We start from the raw sequence: 25,065 nt of genomic DNA on the forward strand, positions 1-25,065 counted from the left end.
CCAGTGAAAACAGCCAACATCTGCTGGTGTGCTGGAAGGTATGCACAGGCACCCAGCCGGGAGAAGGCGGAAAGGAAAGGGCTCTGGCACAGGAGCCTGGGATGCAGGGTACACAAACGCCAGGAACGACTTCTTTAGCTGCCAAAAACCTACCCATTCTGGAAAGGACCAAGGATGGTTTATAAAACCAGTGTTTTTAAAAAAAACACAACTCACTGTTCCCTTTTCAAACCCATTTCCAGGATGAGAAGCAAAAAAGAAGAGCCTCACAACACCAAAGTTAATGCTAAGACACCTCATAAGGGCGAAGATTTCATCAAAGAGATGTATGTGCCCATAACTGGTACACTCTGCTTTGCAGAAAACACACAGATGCTTGTAAAATGGCAAGACCCAGAATCTTTCCACGCTCCCCCTCCATTGCTGTTTTGCTTCTTTCGCTGCCTGGGCTGGAACAGCAGCTCCTCTAATTAAGTGGTTTGTACTGAAACCTCTCCCCTTGGTTGACAGGTGAGGAATATATAGTATTTTGCTGCCTTAATTCTAAATGCCAACAGAAAGATGATATTAAGAAAAAAAAAACAGGAGACATACAACAAGATGTCTTTTAGCTTTGCTGACCATACCTCAGGTAGACAAATCTGTACATGCAATCTCTTTTGTTCTATCGGGATGCCATTTCAATGGATTTACTCTATAACCAGGTGAGAAAAAAAGACCAATTTTTTCTATTTCCCCTGCACTCATGCTTCAAAACCCCCACGCAGCCAGCCCAGCCCTTACCTCAGTGCTCTGCATTGGTGAATTACACTCCGTCACCACTGAAAACCAGTACACTGTGTATAGAACCCAAGCCTGGATTTGAAAGGTGTGTGCCATATGCAGAGCAGCTGCAACAGATTAAAGGCACCCCTCCTTCCTTTTGAGCCTTTGTGAGGACTTATCCCTCCTCCGCAAAATCCCCATGCACCCAACAGTATTCTCATCATGCTACAATACAAATCATTGTAAAGGCAAAGACGTCCAATCCAGCAAGATTCCCCCCATGCAACACACTCCTCTGAGATGCAAACAGGCTGAATTTAACCCTCGGCTGCCTGACAGCAGGGCCGGCTGCCTGTCCTGGCTGTCAGAGGCAGCACGCTGCAGGTGGAAGGGAGGGAGAGGACCTGCTCGCATCTCCTGATGAGCACCAAGCAGTGATTTTCACCTGCTGATCCACAGGACTGACCTGTCTGACTGCAGTCACTGCTGACACAGGCAGACAGGTGAGTGTCTTGGCAGGAGCTTGCTGCAAGGATAAGAAGGATTCCAGGGCTCAGGGTGAAACGTGGAAATCGGAAGCAGCGTGAGCTCAATGGCATCAGCAAGGACCAAGCAGAGGATTCTCTGGATCTGCCTGATGCTCTGCAGGGAGCCCTGTCTGAGCACATAAAGGAGGCAGATAGGGCTGGGTGCTCCACAGTAGCCAGGAGGCATGAACTAATGTGTGAGCATTGCCTCCAGCACTGCCCTCTCCAGAGCAGGACTGGAGGAATCCTCCTACCCCAGGGGAGCACAGTAATGCAGAAATCAGTGCTGAAAGGTTAAGGGGCTCAGTTAACATTACAGGGAAAAAGGGTGTCCCAGAGATGAAAGGAGGTGAGTAACAGCACCTTGGGAAGAGGAGACTGGCAGCAAGCAGGCTACAGCAGCGGCAGCAGAAAGCAGAGGGTGGTGGAACTGGAACTTGCCTCCTCAGCAGGGAATGTCCCTTCCTTTATCCTTTCATGATGGAGCATGGCTAATTCCCCTCCTTTATCTCCTCATGATGGGTCCAAGCATGACATTTCACCTGCTAGGACATCACCGAGCATTCACCCAAGAACTCCTCAAGTAGTGGCCCTGCCCATCAGCCTAGAAGCCAGACAGTGGGATGATTCATGGCCTCATGGAGCAGAATAAACCAACTCAACCCAGTTCAGCCCCAACAGGGTGGCCAGAGCTGCCTTTGGCTCCTTGGTGTCTGCTTCCTCCAATGATGCCAGCTGAACATGAAGATGTAGCTATGGGGTCTCAAGTTGTGACTGGGTATTTGGACTTGAATTAAAATTCCTTGGAAATGAAAATAAAAAACTTAAAGAACCCAACAAAAAATCCAAAGCAAAGGCTGGGGTTTCAAGTCAAAGGTAAATCCTTCCAGCTCAAACCCTTCTGTGAATATGCAAGTCTGTGCAAGTAAAATTCCCTCTTCTTACCTGTCTTCCCGGTTGCGATCCAGCGAGTAGAACTGCTTCCGGAGCCACCTAAATGGAAGGCAGAATCACATACACACACACTTAGCCCCATCTCCTCAACAAGCCCGTTTGGTTTGGTGTTGTCACTGGAAAACGCTCAATGCCTTGAGAATGCTCCCACCAGTAAACTCAGCTCTACGGCCCTTTCCAGAGGCAGCCTACCCTATTTTGATGCAGGCAACCTGCCCCCCTTCAGAGCTGTCTCTGCCTGAAAGCGAGCCCACAGGATGCACATACAGAAAAACATCTCTTTTGCAGTAAAGCTCCTTTTCCCTGCATTTGAGATCAGACTCTGGCTACAGACGATGTAGCACAGCAGGTCAGTGGGATGAAGCCTTTTGAGTGCAGAGCCAGGAGGGCCAGGTCAGCAGGGCTCAGAGATGGAACGAGATGTTGTCAGTGTGCTCACCTTCTTCTGTCAAAAAAGAACAGAAGAGGGGAAAAAAAAAGAAAACAAGCGCAGGACAAGGACAAGAACAAGTTGCTCACCTTTCAATCTGCAGCGGGGTGGGAGCCCTCAGAGTGTCTGCCACCAGCCAGTTCAGCCCCTTGATCCACATATTGACCTCGTCCTCGGAAGTGGCTGTGGAGAGTGCACAGGAGAAATGGGAAGAAGGAGTTTATGCAGCAGCTGATCACCAACACAAAACCACTTGGGAGTATCCTCAGCATCTTACAGCCCCTATTCCTTCTTTCACCTCCCTTCTGACAAAAGATTCCTCCTGTCCAGATGCTCTGGCCAACTTCTTTCCCTGCTGAGCTCCTGCTTCCCTGCCATGGGATGCATATGGCTAGCTGGACCCCTCACCCCTGTGCATCATAGAATCATAGAATAACCAGGTTGGAATCACAGAATCACAGAATAACCAGGTTGGAAGAGACCCACCGGATCATCGAGTCCAACCGTTCCCATCAAACACTAAACCATATCCCTCAGCACCTCATCCACCCGTGCCTTAAACAACTCCAGGGAAGGTGACTCAACCACCTCCCTGGGCAGCCTGTTCTAGTGCCCACTGACCCCTCACCCCTGTGCATCATAGAATCATAGAATAACCAGGTTGGAATCACAGAATCACAGAATAACCAGGTTGGAAGAGACCCACCGGATCATCGAGTCCAACCATTCCTGTCAAACACTAAACCATGCCCCTTAGCACCTCGTCCATCCATGCCTTAAACACCTCCAGGGAAGGTGAATCAACCCCCTCCCTGGGCAGCCTCTGCCAGTGCCCAATGACCCTTTCTGTGAAGAATTTTTTCCTAATGTCCAGCCTAAATCTCCCCTGGTGGAGCTTGAGGCCATTACCTCTCGTCCTGTCCCCTGTCTCTTGGGAGAAGAGCCCTGCTCCCTCCTCTCCACAACCTCCTTGCAGGTAGTTGGAGAGAGCAATGAGGTCTCCCCTCAGCCTCCTCTTCTCCAGGCTAAACAACTCCAGCTCTCTCAGCCGTTCCTCATAAGGCCTGTTCTCCAGCCCCTCACCAGCTTCGTTGCTCTTCTCTGGACTCGCTCCAGAGCCTCAACATCCTTCTTGTGGTGAGGGGCCCAGAACTGAACACAGCATTCAAGAAGCGGTCTCACCAGTGCAGAATACAGAGGGAAAATAACCTCCCTGGACCTGCTGGTCACTCCATTTCTGATACAAGCCATGTTCTGTCAATCCCTCTGTCAATCATGCTCTGTCCTTCCTTCAGTTCCCGAAAGCTGTGGGTTATCTTACTCCCCAAGCAGCAATGTTCTAACTGTCTTGGGTCATGGGTCAGCACCTCCTTGGGAACACGTGCCAGCTCCTCAACAAGGTCCCTGTCAGCAGCTCCATCCTTTCTGAGGGCAGAGTTGCCAGCTCTGTCCCTGTGTCCTGACAGAAGGCAGATTTGCAATGGACATTAAGGAGTCAGCACAACTGCCTCCATCAGCGTTCATCTACATGAGTTAAAACAAGACACAAGACTGCATAGTTCTAGTAGAAAAAGATAACGTCCATCAGCTGAACTGCAGCCAGTAGTTATGAACCTGTGCTCCATCCGAATAGGAGGAGACTCCGCAGCATAAAACTCCCCTCTTTCAATAGCAAAACATAAGGCTGGATGCTCCAAGTCCAGCTTAAGTCAACAGAGAAGGTGTTGAGGAAAGCCGAGACCAACAGCTTAGAGGCTCCATGGCTTTATGAGTTACTGCTTGTCACCAGCAGCAGCTTGCAGTGTGTTCTCACTCAGAATTGCCAAGCTGAAGCGAGTGAGATTTTACCACTTCATGGGTGGGGCCAGTTACCACAACACAGCTGATGAACGCCAACACACCAGCCCAAGACAAAACACACGATTTCAAGCACACATTTGAACTACAAGCCTGACTTCTGAGTTTTCTGGGTTAACTGACTTAACCAGGGGCTGAATGTGTACCCTTCTGGGAACCAGTGCCATCTTCTTCCAAAGAAGGTGTGGTGAAAAGAACATCTGCTCAGTGGTATGTACCAGCTCACTCGTGGAAGGATGCATGGGAAGTTTGGGTCCTGTGGTGATGAGGTACCTGTCCAACCCTGCCTGGCACAGCCCCAGAACCACAAGTGCTTTACCTTGCAAGCTGAGGGTCTTTAGCCGGAATTCTGTGCCATAGAGAACAACAAAGCAGTGAGATTGGTCGAGTCGGAAGCATGGATCCTCCTGGTACCGGTCAAAGTCACGTGAGTTTTTTCCTGGACGAATCTCTTTGATTTCACGAATATCCACTACGAGAGAAAAGGAAAACACAAGGGTGGCTCAGAGAATAGCTTGAAATTCCCATGAAGATGAAGAAGGAAGAGCATGGATGAAGTGGGTTTAATATCTGAGGAGCTGGATGACTACCCAGCACATGATGGCAGACGCAGGTATGCCTGCGGTGCTGGGCTACCAGGCTCTGAACTGCAAACTGTGTTTCCCTGGCTATGCTGAAAAATGAGGATGGGATGGCCTTCCTGGCCTGGGCAGGCTCCTGTATGAGGATGGTGCCTTGTAGAGGATTTACTGCACTCGGGCAACAAGTGAACCACCACAGCAGCCTCTCAGTCCTCTCCTGCCACCACCAACAGCATGGGCTGAAGAGGCAAGCTGCACCCAGAGCTCTGGCACAGCATGGCCGCAGGTGCCCAGGTCTTCCCAGAGAAGTTGCCCACACTTCTCAGCTTTGACAAGCCCTTCAAGTGCCCCAGCTTGTTCTTCAACCTTTCAAAGCAGCACAGAGACTGCTCATCTTGCACTCCTCTCTTGCTGTGCGTATGTGGTTGTGTACACACACGCGCCTCTGAGCACAGCCCCTTCTTACCAGTTCCCTAGGAAGCCTCCCAAGTCACCATCCTGCTCTTTACCTGTGTCCCCCAAGAACAGCTGGATGTCTCACCCACAGTGATCCCCAGGCACAATGAGCGGAGGGCAGTACTACTACTACTACTACTACTACTACTACTACCAGCTCCTTCCCTCTTTAGCTTCACACCTCATGTTTTCTCCTTCATCCACCCAACATAGATCTGCAAACTGCACTGAGAACAGCCAAATCTCCAGATTATCTGAACTACAGACACCACCAGGGAGGTCTGGTATCAAAAAGCTAAACATACACGAGGTGCTGGTCAGAACTGGAGCTGAGAGAGGTGGGATAACAGCTCAGGGCTTCCACCTCTCACACTTTTGTACTGCACATGTAAAAAGGGCCCCATGGACTTAATTTTAAAAATCCTACCTTCTCTTTGCACCTGTGGCGACAGCAGAGAAGGTTATTGTGGGGGGTGAGCCCTGATTGCAGAGGAAAGCTCAAAAAGTTGCATCTCTTGCCAGACGGGAAACCGCAGGGTCCCCGCTCATGAAGCTGGTAACCCAGCTGCACAGTGTGCTACCCCAGTCAGGGCTGGTGACTCCAGGGAGCCGTGCTTGCATTTATTACCTTCACACACATTTGTAATGTCAATGAGCTTCCTCCAGGGAATGGTCAAAGAGGGCAAGATGAAACGCCATGGTCAAATGAGCCCCTCAGATGTTGTCCATCAGAAGATGGCTACAGCAGGCAGTAGCATCACCATCACACCAGGCTTCTGGGACACTGGGACAGCACTGTCCTGTGGATATTCCTTAGGTGTCACATCCCAGCAGCTGTCCCCAGGAGGCCAATCCAAAGTTAATCAAGCATAAGGTAGAAGCGTGACCATAAGGGACAGCCCAGGGTGGTGAAAGCCGACCCGGGCACATCCTGGCAACCAATGGCAGGGCAAATCCAGGCGTGGGAATGGCAAGGAGGCAGACGGGGGTGGTGAATCTGATGGTGCATCTACATCATCATCCTGGCAGCTCTGGCTGTGGCTCGTGAAGAAGAGGAGCAGATAACTCCAACCAGCTACCTCAGAGCTGTGCCCCTCTGCAAAGGGCAGCTGTGAGCACACCAGACCATTAAATGCCAAGCAAGGAGGATTTGAAGAGACGCGGGTAAGAGAATGTCTTGCAGACACTGTCCCCAGAGGAAATTCTGGGAAAGAACTCTCATTACCATGAAACAAAGAGAAAATAGCAACAGCAACAAGGGAAAAAAAACCCCACCAAAATCCAAAACCCAAGAATCTTTGCTTCCTGGAAAAATAGTTTTTAAAATGCTCAGGGGAATCAAATAACAACATTTCTGAGTCACGTTTCCAGAGCAGATGATGCTTCTGAGCAATGCGGGATGGAGATTAGTGCAAACCTGGCATGTAATTCATCCCAATTAAACTCCACTTACTGCACTCACTGTGGATCAACTCGCCTATCATTTCAATTTACTGCAGTTTAAAACTAGACAGAAATGTGACCTGCTCATCACCCGCAGCAGCAGCTGACAGCACTGAACTGCATCGCGAGAGATGGTGCTCGCTCCGAACAAACACCATGGCAAGCCAGACACATTGCTTGACTTCCTGGAGACTCGCAAACCCTACATGAGGAACGTGGGATCCTGTCTTGGCAGGATACACCGTGCAGCACTGTGGGTGTGCAGCTGGAGATGATGGCAGCCTGTGCATTGCCAACACAGCACGTATCCAGATCGACCACTGCAATAACCTCCTAAAGGTTAACAACAAGGGCCAAGTGCACAGAAAGATCCAACTCCTTGGGGCTGCAGAGGGAAGACAGACAACCTCTCTAAAATAAGCAAAGGTGTGACTTTTTAAGGCATCACCTACCCTTTGGAAATTAGCTGGCTAGAAGTTCAAACGTTAGTGTGCCCTGCCATAACCTGCCCATGTGCTCACATCCTTAGTGACACAGCATGTGATTTTAGCCCTTAAAACACGTATCACAGTTAGGGTCCTTGCATCTAGGACATGCACAGCGGGGCTAGAGACTGTTCCTGCCTTTGAAGGATGCAGGGCTTGACCAACACAGTGGGAAAGAATCAGCAGCCAGGGCTTCGTGGTAGCTCACCAGACAATAACTACTGAAGGAAGGTGCGAAAATATTACTAGCCTTCCTTTGCATCGCGCTGCAAGCACCTTGTCTCTGCGCTGGGATGCTGCAGTGTGCTAACCATGCCCTGCACTCATCTCTCATAGCACAGAGCATCAGTGGGCTGGTAAGTAAGTAGTAAGGCATAGTTATAGTTATAAATTGCATACCTAAAATACATGCAATGGTGAGAGGCCTGGAGCAAGTGAGGTGCTTTTTGAACACAGAAGCACGCAGGGAATTCCTAAGGCGAAGGGCAGCCTCTGCAAGGACAAAAGCCTCCAGCCCACACATGCTTGCAGCTGCTTGCTCATCTCTCTCATCCTCCCAAACATGCCTGTGTGCACCGGGGAGAAGGCAGTTTAGGGTTTGGTTTGTGCAGCCCTCTTCTTGCCAAAGAGCAATAAGAGCAGCGTCTTGAACCACGCCGACTAGTGATTCAAATACCTTCCCGGCCCCCTTGCAGCATGGAAAGAAATGACTGCTATTAGGAAGCACAGCAAGCACAAATGCCATCAGCCTATCCAAACGAGTGCGAAATGCTGCATCCCTGCACCAGACCCTGTCTCCATCCCACCGCAGGTCCTCCTTCCAGCACCCTCTGCCAGCACGTGGCCAGGAACCTCTGTGCACAGAAGAAGGGAGAGATGAAGGCACCTTGCTATAGCTCAGGTCTCACTGGGGTTTTCTCTCACCGATTTTGTTCGTGTCAGCTTGGCAATTGCTGCTGCGCCTGGAGGTAACCCCAGCTTTGCACAGCACCAGCCAGGGCCCGCAGCCGCAGGAGCGCACAGCTGAGCAGTGCAAAACCTGCTTCGGGTGGGTTTTGCAGCCCAGACTGAGCACTGCTCAACCTCAGTTTTGCTACCAGCAGAAAGGCTGCAGGCAAGCTTGAGACCAGCTTATGGGCCCGCATGCAACGAAGGCAGAGCCTACCAGCCCCATCTCCCCTTGCCATCCTTTCTCTCACACCAACTCCTCTCTCTCTCATCTGGGTGCCTATCTCCCCATTCTCCTGCCCGTCCCTACCACAGCCAGACAATAAACCAAACTCCAACCCATAACTATTTCCACCATGGCATGCAAGAGCCCCAAGTCAAACACAGCAAATCTCCGCACACCCCAGCCACCCTCCTGCCGTAAACAGGAAACCCAGCACCTGCAGCAGCCTCCCTGCCCTCCCAGGCTTGGGCCACCTTTGCCTTTTAATCCTCCCCAGCCTGCTCCCACCGTGGTTGCTGCAGTAAGTGCTATTGGCTGCTGATCCCACGCACTTGGATCTGCTCACCAGCCCTGTGGCTTTGCAAACCTGCAGGGAGGGATGTGGGGGGAGCCCAGACCCCCCAGGGTAGGCAGGGGAACCTGGCAGCCAGCCTTGAGCAGGGAGAGGAAATTAAAACAGAGACGGCAGATGAGTGGCGGCGAGCTGGAAGTACAGCAGAGGTTCTCCATGAGTGCAGTGAATGGAGAACTGCTGAGGCAGGCTGGAAATGCTGACTAACCACCACTCCACCACATTTAGCACCAGCAAGCTCCCCAGGTGAGTGGTAGTATGGACTCTGTGACAGCAGCTCAATGTGTCCCACCATGGGTCTTGTACCTTGGGTCCTTGCTGGGAAAGATTTACCTGGGATGCAGACAAAGACTAGGGGATGAGCATCTATCTGGGAGGGCCCCACAGGTCATATGCCTGCTTGGGCAGAGGAACAAGCGGCAGGTGATCCAGGATGAACTCTTCAAAGATAAGTATCCTGTCACCACGGTGAGCCACATCTCCTCCTCCCCAAGCCACACTCTCCCAGAGCGTTCTGTGGAAGGCAGCAGCTGCTGCAGAAAGCAGAAACTGGTCTTCATCCCATCGTGTCAGTGGCAAGAGGAGAAAGACCTTGGTGCCACAGTGATGAGATGTCTCAGAGCTGGGATCAGCAGCAAGCAGGGACAGGTGAGCAGTGAATGAGATGGAAGGCTTGGAGTATGCTGGCTACCCTCCAGCCCTCCCAGGAGGGCGTGCAGGCAGCAGCCAGGAGAAGCTTTGGGAAGGAGGCAGCAAAGCCCATCCAGCCCAGAGATGCTCCGAGCTCCTCACACAGTTCCACGTTGACAGCTGACCTGTGTCACAGCCACACAAACAAGTTGTGCTCTTCACAGCCTCCTAAACATGCCCCCCAGCCTTGAAGCAGCAGAAAGGCCTGGCCCTTCACTTGCCTCCACCATTTACAAAAGACACGGTCACATTTCTGGGCAAAAAGCCTTTGCTTCAGCAGGAGTGGGCTGCATCAGAAAGAAGAAGCCGACCCCAGATCCACCCCCCGCACCATTCAAGAGAAAAAACAACAACACAACAAATTACCCTCTGGTTACATGAAAACCAGATCCACCCTGAAAGTTATATAAAACTGAAACTTCATCCAAGCCTCATTTAACCACTGATGGATAGGGTGTTGTAACGTGTGAGGATAAAGGCATCCCGGAACGGGCCTCGGGGGTTGCAAAATCTCCACCTCCAGAGGATTTTTGGAAAGACATAAAACTGATTAAATAAATAAATAAATAAAAGCTAACAAAAAAAAAAAAGGGTTTAGCCCAGTTTACCTTCCAGGATGGATTTATCTGGGACAATCTCCAAGGAAACACCCACCCCCTCAGCAAGCAGTGAATGCAGTGTCTCTCCCTGGGGACAAACAGTGCCCACAGCCACATCGTCACTCCCAGTCCAGCTTGACCTCAGCTGGCTAACATGGACTGATCCTGCACCCAGGCAGCGGAAAAGCCTCCAGGCTACTCACTCTGGCAAAGAAATAGAGGTTTGGTTTTCTTTTAACAAAAAAGGAAAGGTCTCCTGCTATTTAACATCATGGATCCCACTAAACACAACCCTGTGATCATCCCTAGACTTCCCATCACTGGATGGGGTGCTGGGTGGTCAGGACCCGGGAAAGGCTGCTGAGGGAGAAAGGGAAAACAAAGACACAGCTCATAAGTGCACGTGGGTAAAAATAAGAGACATTTACTAGGCAACAGCACGGAGAATAAAGTAGCACCACCTCCCTCAATATTTCAGTGGAAGTCCCCTGAAATGGATATTCAGGCCAGCACTAGAGATCAAGAGTTGCAGAAGTCTAGCGTTCACCAGCTGGTTTATCACCTCGCGAGCAACTCTGCCCAGCCCGGGGCTGCTCCGCACCTACTCAACACTTTGGATTTGCTGACTGCAACCAAATACCACTCAGCAACAGAAAAAAAACCCATCCCCAACCAAAAATCCCCCATGATTTCAGGGGAACAGTCGAGCGTGCACTAAGTGCTTTGCTGGACAGGGGCCAGAGCCTTCAGCACACCTCGCAGTCTGGAGCCCGGTCGCCTGCCCTTCACTGTTTATCAAGCCCCTTTCCGCCTGCAAAGCTCTGGGTGAGCCTGGCTTTTGTCCTTGCACAGACCCATCCCCGCGACCACCCAGGCTGCCGGAGGAACAGGGCAGACAGTAACTGAGCTTGTGTTTGGCTGGATTGCAAAAATTAACATAGCTCTTACAAAACACACATTGCACCCCTAAGGAATGCAAAACTGGGGGTCCTGCACTCTACATCCCATCCATAAGAAGGAAAGTGGTAACCCCAACCCATAAAAAACCTATTTCAGAGGGAAGAGCCATGCACCTCTCATTAGTATACATTTTCAAGTGATGATAGCTCAACCTCTCAACTCTACAAGCTTCCCTTAATCGATGAGACTAAGGCAGAGAGAGTAAGAGAGAATGAAACATCTCTGCAGAGACGCAACGATGGGGTTACCGCATCCTCCTGCTGGCCACACTCGCTGCTGTGCCTGCCATCAGCGTTGCTGAGCATCAGCTATCAAGTTTCTGAAGGACAATCCCATGCCATTAACAGATGGCTTATCCAGACAGGACAAGAAGAAACCAGCTGAGGCCTTTAATTTGACCTTACTAATATTTTGGAGGGCAGGAGGCATGGCTGAGGCATCCATGGAGGCCAACATAAACACCAACGCAGCAGCGCCCTGTGCCCCAGTGAATTCCTCATCCTCTATGAACTAAAAATGGCCATACTGCCATTTTAGAGAGGCACCAAAATCCCTATAAAAAACCCTTTCATGCCCAGCACTGTCCCAGGTAAGGAGGCAGCCACCATGGTGCTCAGGGCCCACTGGGTCCCGCTGCTCCTGATGCTTCAATGTGCAGGTACCTCTCCTGCCTCAGGAGAAGATCCAGGTAAATACGTTTTCCCCTCCAGACTCACCTCAGTTGTGTCTCAGGTTGCTCATCTGCTACCTGCATCAAACAGCATTTTTTGCTCCAAACCACTGCATTTTGCTATGAAGTGACTGTTGTATAAGCTCTACCCAAGAAACAACAACATCCACAAAGAGAGTGCCTTGGGAGGGAAGACACTGGGAAAAAAAACAGCTCACTGGGCTGGAGGTGGGACAACAGGGAGCTCCCATTAGCCAGGATGACTGGGACTAGCCTGGATCCTGACTCAGATCCTGGCTCACCTCTAAATGATCTCCGTCAGTCAGTGTGGAGCAGAAGGATTTGACACGAAGCTTAAATGCTGCCCAGGGAACCTGCAGCTCTGCCCAGGCACCAGCAGCATGCACCGTGCAGCCCACGCAGGGCACGCAGGGACGCGCTGGCTGCTCTGCACGGCTTGCTCTGCGGGCACCAGTGTTTCCTGCCTGCACCTCCAGCTGCCGCTGCCTCCGTTGCACCCCTGAGCCACATGTTCTGTGACTTCTGAGCTCCAGTTCCTCCCTCCCCTGTGCCCACCAAATCCTTATCAACTGCAGAGGAAACTAGAGGAGATGCGCAGGGAGATTAGGAGACACTAAGCAGCTATATTGCTCTGTGGGTCAGAGGAGAGGAAGCAAGGAACCACCTTTTCCACCTTCACCATGCAGGACATGGAAGCACATTTCCATCCCAAATAAAAGCAGAGCTACTCTGGGTAGGGCAAGGCCCAGTTTTCACTTGCATGGACACTGCCCTGAAGAAGTCCATGCCCCTTCCCCAGACAAAATAAGGCTGGCAACAGGCTGGAAAGACACCCTTCAGTCATCAGCCTGGTCCGAGAAGCACAAGCTTCCACTGACTCAAATGGAAAGGGGAAGCTCAGCACTGGTGTCTCTGGACAGACGATCTGTCTAGGGATGGCTCCTTAAACCACTCCCAAGGTGACCTTTTTCCTTCGTAGCATCAAGGGCTCCATCCCTCTCAGCCCTGCCTGGGTGAAAAATGTAATGACCTTACAGGAGCACAACAAAACAGTGGGAGGATGGGGGAAGCTGAAGATCTGCAACTGGCTCCTCCAGCCTGCCTCTCCCACTCTCCCTCCCTCTCAGGCAGACACACAGTGCTAAGGAAATCCGAGAGGTGCTGCAAAGGGCAAGGATCGATGGAGGAACCCAATACGTTGCTGCATCTCTGCACAGAAGGGGGTGAGATGCTCAAGGAAGCTGCTTCTTTGGCAGGTGTCCCCACAAAAGGGGGTCCAACAGCAAGCACTTCTGTGCATCTTCTCTGCGTTCCTCTCCTTGAGCTTACACGGTTGCTGATGTCCCCAGACTCTCTTACAACCACCAGCTAGAGGACTCCTACCCACTGCAGCACTACCTGGGAAAGGAAGGCGATGGCACCAAGCAGACTGGCAAAAAACAAGCAGGAGAGAAGGGCAGCCATGGCAATCCAGCATTTCCCAAGTGCACCAAGCAGCCAAAGGCACATCTCACAGCCTGACAGCCAGCAGCTTGGCAAGGAGAATGAAGAAGTCCTGGCAGAGGTGGATCTGGGGACCTGGGTGTCCAACAGCAGCAAGCTGTTGGAGCTCTTGAGATTTTTTGCACTCAACAAAGGTGCTTTCTTGGCTTTTTCATGCCCAGAAAGTCATGCCCTGTCACAAAGCAAATGGAGACAAGAGTGATCACACACTGTCCCCAGGACAGGGCACAAAAACAAGGAGTGAAAAGGATAGAAAAGATTTGTCACACTGCCAGCAAATGCCAGTGATGTTCAGATGCCATGACTCAGTTTTCATAGATACATAAAAATAGTTTGGGTTGGAAGGGACCTTAAAGATCATCTAGTTCCAACCCCCCTGCAGTGAGCAGGGACATCCCACTAGATCAGGCGAGTTTTCATCCATTCTGCCAAACAATGCAATCAAGTTTCCGTGACAGCGATTTAACAGCAAAGATGAGTGCTGGCCAGGACATTCAGTGTCTTGTTCCTGTCTCTACCAGGACTTGAGCTCTTCAGTGTCAGGGTAAAGTCGGGAAAAGAACAACGGCATAAAGATCCCATCTGCTGCTGAGCCATTTGAGGTCACCACAACCGCCTGACCTCTTCCCCCACCACACTCAACTCAAAAGCTGTTTTGAGACAGCAAGAACTGAGCATTCACCAAAGCACAGATGTGATTTCCAGATGTGTACCCTCCCCCAGACCTCCTTGTGTGTCGTTATCTGCAGGAGAGGCCTCAGAGGGCTGCACCATCTCCACCAATAATGCAAGGAGTAGCTGAGGCACCTCCTCATGTCACCTCCTCCTCCTTGGACTCTCCACATAAGTCTTTTCCACCCACCACACTGAGTGGCTGCTTGGTGAACTCGAACTTGCTCTGTCCCAAAGTGATGAAATATGGAAACAATTAATCTTCTCTTCCCTTTTCATTAGTTTTGCCCTATCTACACATAACATCGTGGGACCACTGATAGTGCTGGCTTCACCTTCCATCACCATTAGCAAGAGTATGGTTGATAACCAGTCACTGGCATCTTCTCACAGCACCATCCAACCGAAGATCTCCAGACGCTAAGCAGATACTACCTAAGCCCCACACTGCCCCAGGAGACACTATCTTCAGTTTACATGGGAGAAGCGGGGACTCTTTCCTTTACCACTTGGGTTTGGTTTTTCTTAATGACCTCACCTAGGATTTATCTGGTCCCCAGAACAGGAGATGATCTGCTTGCACACCAACCTTCTCCATGGTTCATACCAAACCTGATGTGCCAATGCTCAAAAATGTCACATCCTCATCTCTAAGCCTTTTCATAACCTGCTGCGACCCTGGGTCGCTTGGGACTACAGGGACCATAGTCCAGCTAGCAGTGAGACCCTGAGAACAGACTGACACAAGGCATTACATGACAAACGAGACACTGAAGATGAAATAAGAAAAAAAAACCAAAAAAACAACAAAAAAAACAACAAACATTTTTGCTGCTTTGCTGAGACATGAAGGCGAGTCCCAGAAGAGCCAACTCCCTGCTACCCAGCAAGCCTGCAGAGCCCAGCACAACTCAGGGTCTGCTCTGGGCCTCAGGACAGCTTTTTGGTCCTCTGAAGTTGAGAAGAGCTGTGAGCTGGCAAGGATTAGTAGGACAAGGACTGCAGGCTCATAGGAGAGAAAGGTAGCCAAAGCACCTCAGGGTCCTGGCCAGAGGAACCAGAGGGGGTGAGTGATACATGCAGGACAGGGACTAGCAGAGGCACCTGAGTACGGCCGCTTAGAGAGATGAGACAGCAGGCTCTCTGCTTCTGCTCTGATGCAGCCCACAAGCACGAGAGCCTTGCCTTTTGCTCATGCCGAGAAGGACCATGTCAGGAGGTGCCCAAAAGCTCAGCAAACAAACCAAGCCATTCCCCAACCTACCTCTCCACCAGCTGGAAATCAGATTTATGTGGCACAGATGTACAGGGCAGGGGGCCAAGGGGCTTAAAGCCCTCTTGAACATGCCATATTCCAAACACGGTTGAGTACTTGCCCTCATACACCCCCATTATGTTACCTGGCCTGTCTTACAGGCTGCCAGGGTGAGGAGGAGGGATGAAGGATGCTCTAGCACACGCAGGAGGGATGTCCTTTAATCACCACATCACCCAGCACTTCTGGGAGCAAGTAAACAGGAAAAAGACTCTCAAGCAGCTGCTCTATCCAGCATCCCCATGGGCCACAGCCTGCTGCAACAGCCTTCCTTGACGTACCCTCTTGTGCTGGCCTCTTCTCCCAAGTGACAGGGGACAGGACAAGAGGGAATGGCCTCAAGCTCTGCCAGGGGAGGTTTAGGCTGGACATTAGGAAAAAATTTTTCACAGAAAGGGTCATTGGGCACTGGAACAGGCTGCCCAGGGAGGGGGTTGAGTCACCTTCCCTGGAGGGGTTTAAGGGACAGGTGGATGAGGTGCTAAGGGGCATGGTTTAGTGTTTGATAAGAATGGTTGGACTCGGTGATCCGGTGGGTCTCTTCCAACCTGGTGATTCTATGATTCTATGATTCTCTTGGTGATGACTTCCAACCCTGGCCAGTTCGATCCTAGCATGGATAGATACTCAGATGGAGCAGGATGGGTCCCCGCACAATACAAACCCAGGAGGAGAGGAGCAAGGCACACTGCAAGCTCTAGCGAAGATGGAGAGTAGGATGCTGCTGTGTTAGAGCAGCTCGAGGTGTCAGGAGGCAGTACAGCAGCCACAGCATCACTGTGTGCTGCCCAGAGCACAGCAGCCCTTCAGCACTCAGCCCTCCATGCACCACGATTCCAGCAGCACAGTGGGACAGATGACATCACGGTAACCCTGCTTCTGGCTCCTGTGTGATGGGTTTTGAAGCTAGAGGGAAACAAGAACCTGAGGCAAACTCAGGCCCTGAGGACAATTTACTCTGTGGGCTTCTCCCCCAAGGTCCACATGCAAGAAGGGAACAGCAACCACATCTGTGGGAGGGAAGCAGTTCAGCACACACTGCTGTACAGGTAAAGGCTGGGGGTAAGCAGAGAGGCTGAGCTGCAAACATGAGGCAGCACAGCTCCAGGCATAACGATTTGGTGTGTCAAGGCAGAAATAAAAAAAGCCACATTCCAAGAAATGAAGATAAATGCATTTCTAATGGGTTGGGGAGAAAAAAAACAACTCATAAGGAATGGTCCTGACCCTTCTGCCATGGCTGTTAGCCATTTCACCCTCAAGGCCAGAAGACAGTCAGCTCAGCAAAGCATGGAAGCTCATGTGCTGGACCACGACCTTCACCAGAACAATTTTAAAACAACAACGTGGGTTTGCCTGCCTGCGGGCATCCAGGCTTGCACTGGAGCACCGTATTAATAGCACAAGAAGACACAATTGACCAAAACCTCAGAACCACAAGTGTTTGCAAACAGAAGCTAGGAGCTGCAGAGGAAAGCAAGGTCTGTTCCAGACTCAGGAAGGCTTTCCATGGCTCACCAGCCAGCCCAATTCAGGAACCCCAGCTTGAAATGGAGCTGAAGAGCCATTAGACCACACAAGCAGCACAGATGGAGCTGGAAAGCAAGCTGAAAATCACAGAGACTTTGAGAGCATGGGCTGTCAGCATTGTAAAGCTCTGCTGACTCCTGCAGATTTAGAGTTGCTAGCTTCTGCTAGAGATGCCAGTCCTTGGCCTTTTGGGTGCTCAGGGTGCTCCATGATCGCATCTCCTCCCACCATTTGATATATCAAGATGTTTGATATGTGACAAGGACATATCAAGAGGCAGCTACATGCCCAGAGTTAAGGAGAGCTGGGACAGGAGGGATGAGCCCAGCATAGCCACTGGGCAGGAGCAGACAGCCCCGCCTGCAGCTCCAGGTGCTGGGGAATCTTAAGAAAGGCAGAAAATTCTCAGAAATAAGGAAGTTTCTCATTTGAATCAATGCCAAAAAGCATTTTCCAGGTAAAACAGCTCTTTATACAACACAAAAATCCTAAAAACTTAAAGATTAAAACCATTTCAAATGAAAGCTTTCTCCAGCACTGCAGAGTCCCTTCAGGAATGGCCACTGTCACCGTGTCCCCCTCCTAGGGGCTCTCCCCAGCCCGGGAGATACCCTTCTGCCACTGCCTGATGTAACACCTCTGGCAGAGAAACCATGCTCAGTGGAACAGATGAGCAGGGACGTCGGAGTGGAGGAAACACCATGAGATCACCCACCCCCCAGCACGGCAGGATACAGTCACTGTGCAGAGGATGTGCGAGATATTAAACTGATCTCATAAGCGATACTGGCAGGAAAGAGCCAGCAGTAGCAAACTCTGTGACCCAGTGAGCTGACAAGCCTCACAGGTAGGTGTTCGGTGGGACAGTCGCAGGTTTCTGTGAGCATCCCTGGCTGTCAGAGACCAAATCATTTTCTCCATACAGAGCAGAGAAGCTTGCGTGATGTACCCAAAAGTGTAAGGCATTCTCAACTGAGCGCTGTACTCACAGAGCTCCTACTCCATCCTAAGCGTTGGCAAGTTTCACATCCCGGCCAGACTGCGCATCAGGGTGCTGTGGTGTCACTTGGGTCACTTCCCAATGGACACAACAGTCCCAGTGCTCCATGGAGGGGAAGGTCCCAGCCAAAATGCAGTGCCTGAGCTCCCAGCATCACAAAAATTAAATCAAGGCTGCACCACTGGGGCAACTCAGTGGTCAAGCCTGCTCTACCACACACAGTGCTTGGGGATGGGGACCTTGGCACTGCTTAGGATGGGGACTTTGGCATTGATCCCCCTCCAGACTCCTGCTGAGACTGCAGGCAAGCCTTTTCTCCTCCATCCACAATCTGCAAGATGTGCAGAAGGTCACATGCCTGCTCACACAGGGACAGGCGAGGGGCATCGCTAACAGCCAGCGCAGCGCGCCTTTGGGGGTTCGCAGTGCACACCACTGTGATTAGATAACGGAGCTGAGCAAACGCTTCGCTGATAAGAACGACTACACCCACTACGCAGGCAAAGGAGCTAAAACAAAGAGCAGTAAAAAGATCACAGGTTGGGCAACTGCTGTCTCAGCTTGGCGTTGGGGCACACTGCAAGTCCTGTATGAAATCCCAAGACAAAACTGTCCCCAGAGATGGGAGGTGACGGCACTGAGCCCACAAGGTGCTCCTCTGCAAGGGCAGATGTTCAGATCCAGCTTACTCGGATGCTCCTCTCACTACACATGGTGTTCAGCACCCTGCAGGCAGGGAGAAAGCCAAACCGCATCACTTCTGCCCTGAAAAACCCGAAGTGCTTTGGCCTTTGGCATAAGAGAGAAGTAATCAGTCTGACACTACACAAAACCTCTCCAGCACGTTTTAATTAGTGGGCTTAAAACCCCTAAGCTGATAGTTTCCACGTGGCTGACTGGCAAATGAAGGAACCAGATGGATGGACATGGGTGCAGGAACCACAGCAGAGCACAGGTCTCCTGGTTGGCTACCTCTAGCTGCTCTCTGTGCTGCACACGAGATTTGAGGTGCCAAGAGAGGAAATAATTTGTGACGTGTCTTACTACCGTACAAGTAGGGGTCTGCTAGCTTGTTCCTCCTGGAAGATGCTGCCAAGAAGAGGAAGGAGATGACAAAGGGATGTAAAGTGAGAGAAAGAGGCTGTTTCAGTTTGGTGCTCAAGGCAGAGTAGAGCTCATTTGCCTTCCCCAGTTTAACACAAATACCCTAGTAAGCAGGAAGGGGACTGGTAATGACACAAAAAAACCTTTCACTCAAGAAACTCCCACGGCAGAGCTTCAGCAGGGGAAGGTTTAACCGTTGCAATGATCACAAGCTACACTCCCACCTTCACACACCAGCAATTTCTGCAATTTGTGCTCCTCAGGAGGCACCTTGGAGCAAGCTGCATCCTGCGGGCAGGGGGTGGTGGAGCAGGAGATCTGCCCTGCACCCCAAGAAGAGTCGACTGTGAAGTTTGTTTATCCTTAAAAGCTATTTCTGGCTCGCTTCTCAAGAGTTCCAAGCCCCTCAGCTTATTCAGATGGCCTCAAAAACATAAAGTTAAAACCAAAAAAGCAGTACCTCGGTGGACTCGCAAAAGGGACACAGGTGGAAAGGGCGAGGTAAGTACAAGCTACCCTTCAGTCACTCTGTTTTACAGTTCCTGCCTTTTCTTTAACACAGGCAACAGCTTTTCTGCACCTCCACGGGACTGAGCTCATTTCACTGAAAGCACGAATGCAACCAGGGCTTTTCAGAGGTGGGTTTCCGCCGCGCCCCTCTTTCTCTTTCTCCTATAAAACAGACATCTGCTCCAAATTTTCAGCTCGCTCTCCAAGCAAGCTCTCTGAATTTTCTGACGTGTTTCAAGGCAAACAGATCAATTAGAAGCTGGCCTATAACCCCCCAGAACGTGAAGTTATGAATTCAAGACCCTTTTATATTGAAAAAGAATCACAGAATTATGTAACACATGAAGTTAAAAAAAAAAAAAAAGCATAAAAGACAACTGACTTGAGGGATCCGCTCTCCTCTGCTTTGGGTGATTAACAAAAAGAATAGAAAATTATTAGAGCTTTTCCCATCATAACAGCCAGGCCCTCTGCAGTGCTGATTAGCAGGAAAGCAATGCATCGGGAATTGGAGCTGGCTGGAACCTTTTGGGATAAAAACAAATAGTAATTGAAAAAATGACCTTTTTTTTGCACAAACCAGGATTGCATTTTGCTCTGTTTCAGTTTCAAAAAAGTACAGGAGAAGGAGGTGCCCCTTTTCAAAGCTAAAGGCTTCCCACACAGGCAAGTTTGCCCCCTCCTCCCCGTTCCTCAGCTGATTCCGCTCATTGAGAGCCACAGGGCTCTGGAGTGAGCCGAAGAGCTTAATGAAGAGCAGGAGATGGGTCCTTTCCAACAGAAGAGGTTCTTGAGCTGGGAGCCCAGCTGGCTGGAGCCCCTGCACTGCCTGCTGCTGAGTCAGAGCTGCTCACAGAGGGGAGGCGAGTGGGACACGCACGCTGACAAGTAACACACAAGGTCACTCTTTATGCAACACTCACAAAGCGCTACACAAGGGTGACAGAGCAAGGGAGTGAAGGACTGTCACACCAGCAAGGGCTCCCCTCTCTTCTCAACACCAACATATCACGACCCCAACACCTCCCAGCCTGCCAGCAGGAGGAAGGCAAGGCTGAGGTTTGATGGTGGCCAACAGGACTGGCTGGATGCCTGTAGACATCCCTAAGACATGTGGTGATGCCACCCACCCCAACCAAACCCAACCAGCACACACTAGAAAGCCAAGCACCACCAAAACAGCTTCTCACAAAGGTGAAGGCAAACAAGCCATTGAATACCGCAACCATCTGGAGTTCAGAAGATATCAGAACTACTAACAGGCAAGCACCCAGGGATCTCGGGGAGGCAGCAGCTCCACGACGCTGCTCGCAGTGATGTCAAAGCTCTGAAACGAGCAGCACCACACCAAGGAACTATGACTGTGCCTGTGCCCAGAAGCCCTCTCCTCCTGGCTTTAGCTCACATGCACATGCCTGAGGCCACCTGGAGACGAGTCAACTGACCCTCTGTCCCTTTGTCCACTGCCTACCATACAGCAGAAGGCTTCCCAAGCTACAGTCAAAGGGGCTGTGCTCTTCCCAAGAGGGTCAATAATGGAGCCAGGTTCCTCCAGCACTGCGTACCCCTCCTTGGGACAAATACACATCTCATTTCTACAAAATCTGCCACTTGCAGAGAAAGAAGTATAGATCCTTCATGCTGGGATGTTCACAGTCACGGCCATCCAGACAGGCATGCCCTGAGTTTGAGACTTCTGTATGTGTTATATTGTGGGTACTCACCTGTTCTGAAATGGATAAAACCCCAGAATTATTCCTACTTAGACAACTTGTGTCCAGGGGGTTCTGAAGGTCCCCGCTGGTCTCCATAACTCAAGAAACACAAGAACATTCATTACCGACCCATGAATACAGTAGTCTTTGGCCTGCAGAACCCCAGACATTGTCCAGTGGAGATGCTGTTCCACGTGAAGGAACAGCTCACCTCCTGACCGCTGGCTGCTCTCCTCTGCTCATAACCTCATTCATATTGCAAGACAAGGCCAAACCAGCACCACTACAAAAAGCAAACCCCAATCTCCTACCCCCCACACCAACACGACTTGTCTTCATGGGGAGGACCAGGTCAGGCACTCTTCACAGTTAAAACCACCCTGCACATCAGCTTGACTCCAGATCACTTTCCCCTCTGGTGCCCACCACAGCCACATGAATGCTGTGCCAGTAAAGGGCAGAAGGGTGAGCCCGGAGGGGAATACACCAGTGTTAATTGCCACATGAAGTAGAGCTGTCACACATCTGGCTTTTCCCCAGGCATCCTCCTGCCCTGAAAATGCATCCAGATAAAAGCAGGGAAGTTGGCCAACAAGGTGGTATGGCTGCCCATTGATCGCGTGGCTTTGCCTCGCCTGCCTAGATACACAGTCACTATTTGTGTACACAAGCTGATATTTCCACCTGGAGCTCCAACACTGCTGTCCAGGAAGTGTTAAAGCAAAGCTGCTCTTCTCAGCCCTGCAGAGGAAGAGACGCAAGAGGATGGGTGCTACGTGACGTCAGAGGAGGGGACTGAGGACAGGGTGAGACGCTTTGGTGCAGAGAGATGGGGCTGAAAATATGGCAGCTCTTCAGGCTAATGTCCTCTCTCTCCAGCATGGCCCATCTTGCTTCTTGGGAGGGTTGCATGCACTGCAGGAACATCACACGTGTTGGGAGGAACGTGCCAGGGAACACAAAAGCCCACGGCCACCAGCCAACCAACTCACCTGCAGCGCAGCAGAGGAGCCCCTAGTAATTTTCCACTGCCATATTTGAAGGAATATGAGGGAACTGACTGTCCTGTGTTCCCCGGCTCTTGTTTTTCTGTCACTAGAAACCTGTGGGTTGTATTATTTGTTTAATTTGATTGCCTCAGTCCCTGGGATATGCTCTCTGCTTTTACTGGTCTGCTCTTGGCTGTCTGCACAGCAGAAGAAGTCCTTGCAGCCACAACATTATCATCGTTGTTAACACCAAAGTTTTGGTACAGACGTTAAAGTTCGCTAAATTTCCCTGAAGTCAAGGTCCCAGCTGTACAGGGACTGCAGCACATGCTTAGGGCTGCCCACAGGAACAATCTCCTGAGCAGACCCCGGTGGAGACCTCCACCCCACCATGGGCCATGGGCCCAAGTGGTTTGTAAGCACTGCCAGAAACAAGAGCTCTGCCAGCAGAACAAAGGAGTTCTTTGCCTCAGTTTAAGAGCAACTTAATGCCAGGGCCAACAGAGCAATATATCCTCCTCCCTCTCCTACTGCCTCAAAGCTCCCAGTGATCTTTCTAGGAAAGGTATGAGGGAGCATCACCTCCCAGTGATGCTAATAGACCCCCAGGCTCCTTCCAGATCTGCCTGGAGATGCCACTGGGCAGAAGCTAGAGGACTCCATGTGTCTTAAGGCAAACCGAAGCCCCAAACTGGAAGCACTATCATTTTGTGGTCTTGTCACAGAGACGTGACCATCATCTCCATCGTCTTTCCTCACCTGAGCCCTTTGACAGCACCAACAGCATCCAACCTTTCCACCCTGGGCCAGCAGCACCGGTCAGGAGAGATGACAACTCCTCCACAGCCTCATCGCACCCCAGTCGCATCCCTCAACACTGGGAAGGACACGGCTAATGCACTGCCACACCATGCCCAGCACCAGGACTTATGTCACATCACCTTCGTGCACGTCCCCTCTTCCTCGCCTCCAGCATGGAACAGAGACACTGTCCACGCACTGGTATGCGTGGGGACGAGAAAGGTAATTTAAGAGAAACAGCAGTAACCTAGGAAACCAATGCCGAGGTTAGAAGTTTCCTAGTGCGGGGCCTCCTGATTCTCCCCCGCTTCCCACCCATCTTTGTGGTTTTACTCACATTTCTTACACATCTTTTCCCCTGCCTTCCTCATGCTAGAGGTACACATCACGCACGGGAAACCAAAGCTCTGCCCCTAACTGCTCCCACTGCTGTAAAAAGGGTTGGCAGGACCTGGCCCAACGCTGACCGTGCTCCACCTGACCCCGTGTCTTCATCCGTGGGCAGATGTGCAACGGGGAGAAGGGAACAGGAGGGAACAATACAATATTTTGGGGTGTTTTTTTCTGCTCTTTGCCCTTTTCCGTTCCATCTGTTGCTCCTAGATGCAACCCTTAAAGGGCTTAAACTAATCCTGTCTCCTTTTTGAGGGTCCTTATGGCTTTTAGGCCCTACTAGGACCCAGGAAGCAGCACCTACTTGATCCCAGGGAAGTTTGATGCCGCAGAGGGATGCAGGGAGTTGGAAGGCAGCTGTGGTGGTACCCGCCTGGCGCATCCCCCAGGGCCAGAGCACCCCAGCCAGGGACACACGCACCTCTTCTCCACTGGGAGACGCTGGGAACAGCCAGCCAGAGGTTATTTTGAATTCCCCTTCCTTTTCCCCACCAAGATATGCTTTCCCACCTGCACCCATTACCCCAAGTGACCCACAGCCCCTTTCCCCATCCCTTCCCAGCTTTCCCAGGCGTTCCCCACCTGCACCCACCACCCCAAGGAACCCACTGCCCCTTTCCTCCATCCCTCCCCGGCTTTCCCAGCCGTTCCCCATGCACACTCATCGCTCAGAGGGACTCGCAGCCCCTTCCTCCCAATCCCTCTCCAGTCCTCCCGGTCGTCCCATCCCTGCACCCATCACCCCAAGGGACCTGCAGCTCTTTTCCCCCATCCCTTCCCGGCTTTCCGGGCCGTTCTATCCCTTTTCATCCTTTCTCCCCCGCACCTTTCTCCCGCAGGGACCCGGAGCCCCTTTTCCCCCATTCTCTCCCGGTTTTCCCGGCTGTTCCATCCCTTCCCGGCTTTCCCAGCCGTTTCTCACTTGCACCCATCGCCCCGAGGCACTCGCTCTCCTTTTCCCCCATCCCTCCCCGGCTTTCCCAGCCGTCCCCCCTTGCACCCACCACCTCAAGGGACCCTAAAATCCCTTTCCCCCCTCCCTTCCCGGCTTTCCGGGCCGTTCTATCCCTTTCTATCCCTTCTCCCCGGCACCTTTCCCCCGCAGGGACCGTAAAACCCCTTTCCCCCATCCCTTCCCGGCTTTCCCAGCCATCCCATCCCTTCTCCCCTGCACCCATCACCCCAAGGGACCTTAAAACCCCTTTCCCCCATCCCTTCCCGGCTTTCCCGGCCGTTCCATCCCTTCACAGCCCTTCTCCCCTACACCCACCACCCCCAGGGACCCCGAAGCCCCTTTCCCCCATCCCCTCTCGGCTTCCCCCCCATCCCCAACACTCACCCGCTCCCTCGATCTTCTCGGAGCCGCGGCTCCAGGTGAGCTGCCGCGTTTCCAGCTTCACCTGGAAAGTTTTCCGTTCGGGTCGCTGGGACTTTTTGGAGTAAAAGAGGGTCATGACGGTGCCCACCTCCAGGCTGCGGCAGAGCTGCGCCGCCTCCGCCTCGCTGGGCGCCCCGGGGCCGCCGCCCGGCGCCGCCGCCATCAGCGCGGGGAACAAAGGGGAGCGGCAGCGC

At 51.6% G+C, this 25,065-nt stretch overlaps 1 protein-coding gene across 4 annotated transcripts in view; it reads right to left on the reverse strand.

Annotated features, from left to right (window-relative positions):
- PLCG1 (phospholipase C gamma 1) overlaps positions 1 to 25,065 on the reverse strand; it is a 45,770-nt gene extending 20,705 nt beyond the window's left edge. For all 4 annotated transcript variants that reach the window (XM_069871938.1, XM_069871936.1, XM_069871937.1 and 1 more), the window contains exons 1-4: positions 24,833 to 25,065; positions 4,853 to 5,005; positions 2,766 to 2,859; positions 2,238 to 2,285 (exon numbers count right to left, since the gene is read on the reverse strand). In XM_069871938.1, coding sequence (XP_069728039.1) covers positions 2,238 to 2,285; positions 2,766 to 2,859; positions 4,853 to 5,005; positions 24,833 to 25,034 — 497 coding nt within the window. In that variant the 5' untranslated portion in view covers positions 25,035 to 25,065. The remainder of the gene's footprint in view (positions 1 to 2,237; positions 2,286 to 2,765; positions 2,860 to 4,852; positions 5,006 to 24,832) is intronic.

Source organism: Phaenicophaeus curvirostris, chromosome 18 (genome assembly GCF_032191515.1).
Source record: "Phaenicophaeus curvirostris isolate KB17595 chromosome 18, BPBGC_Pcur_1.0, whole genome shotgun sequence".
Lineage (NCBI taxonomy): Eukaryota > Metazoa > Chordata > Aves > Cuculiformes > Cuculidae > Phaenicophaeus > Phaenicophaeus curvirostris.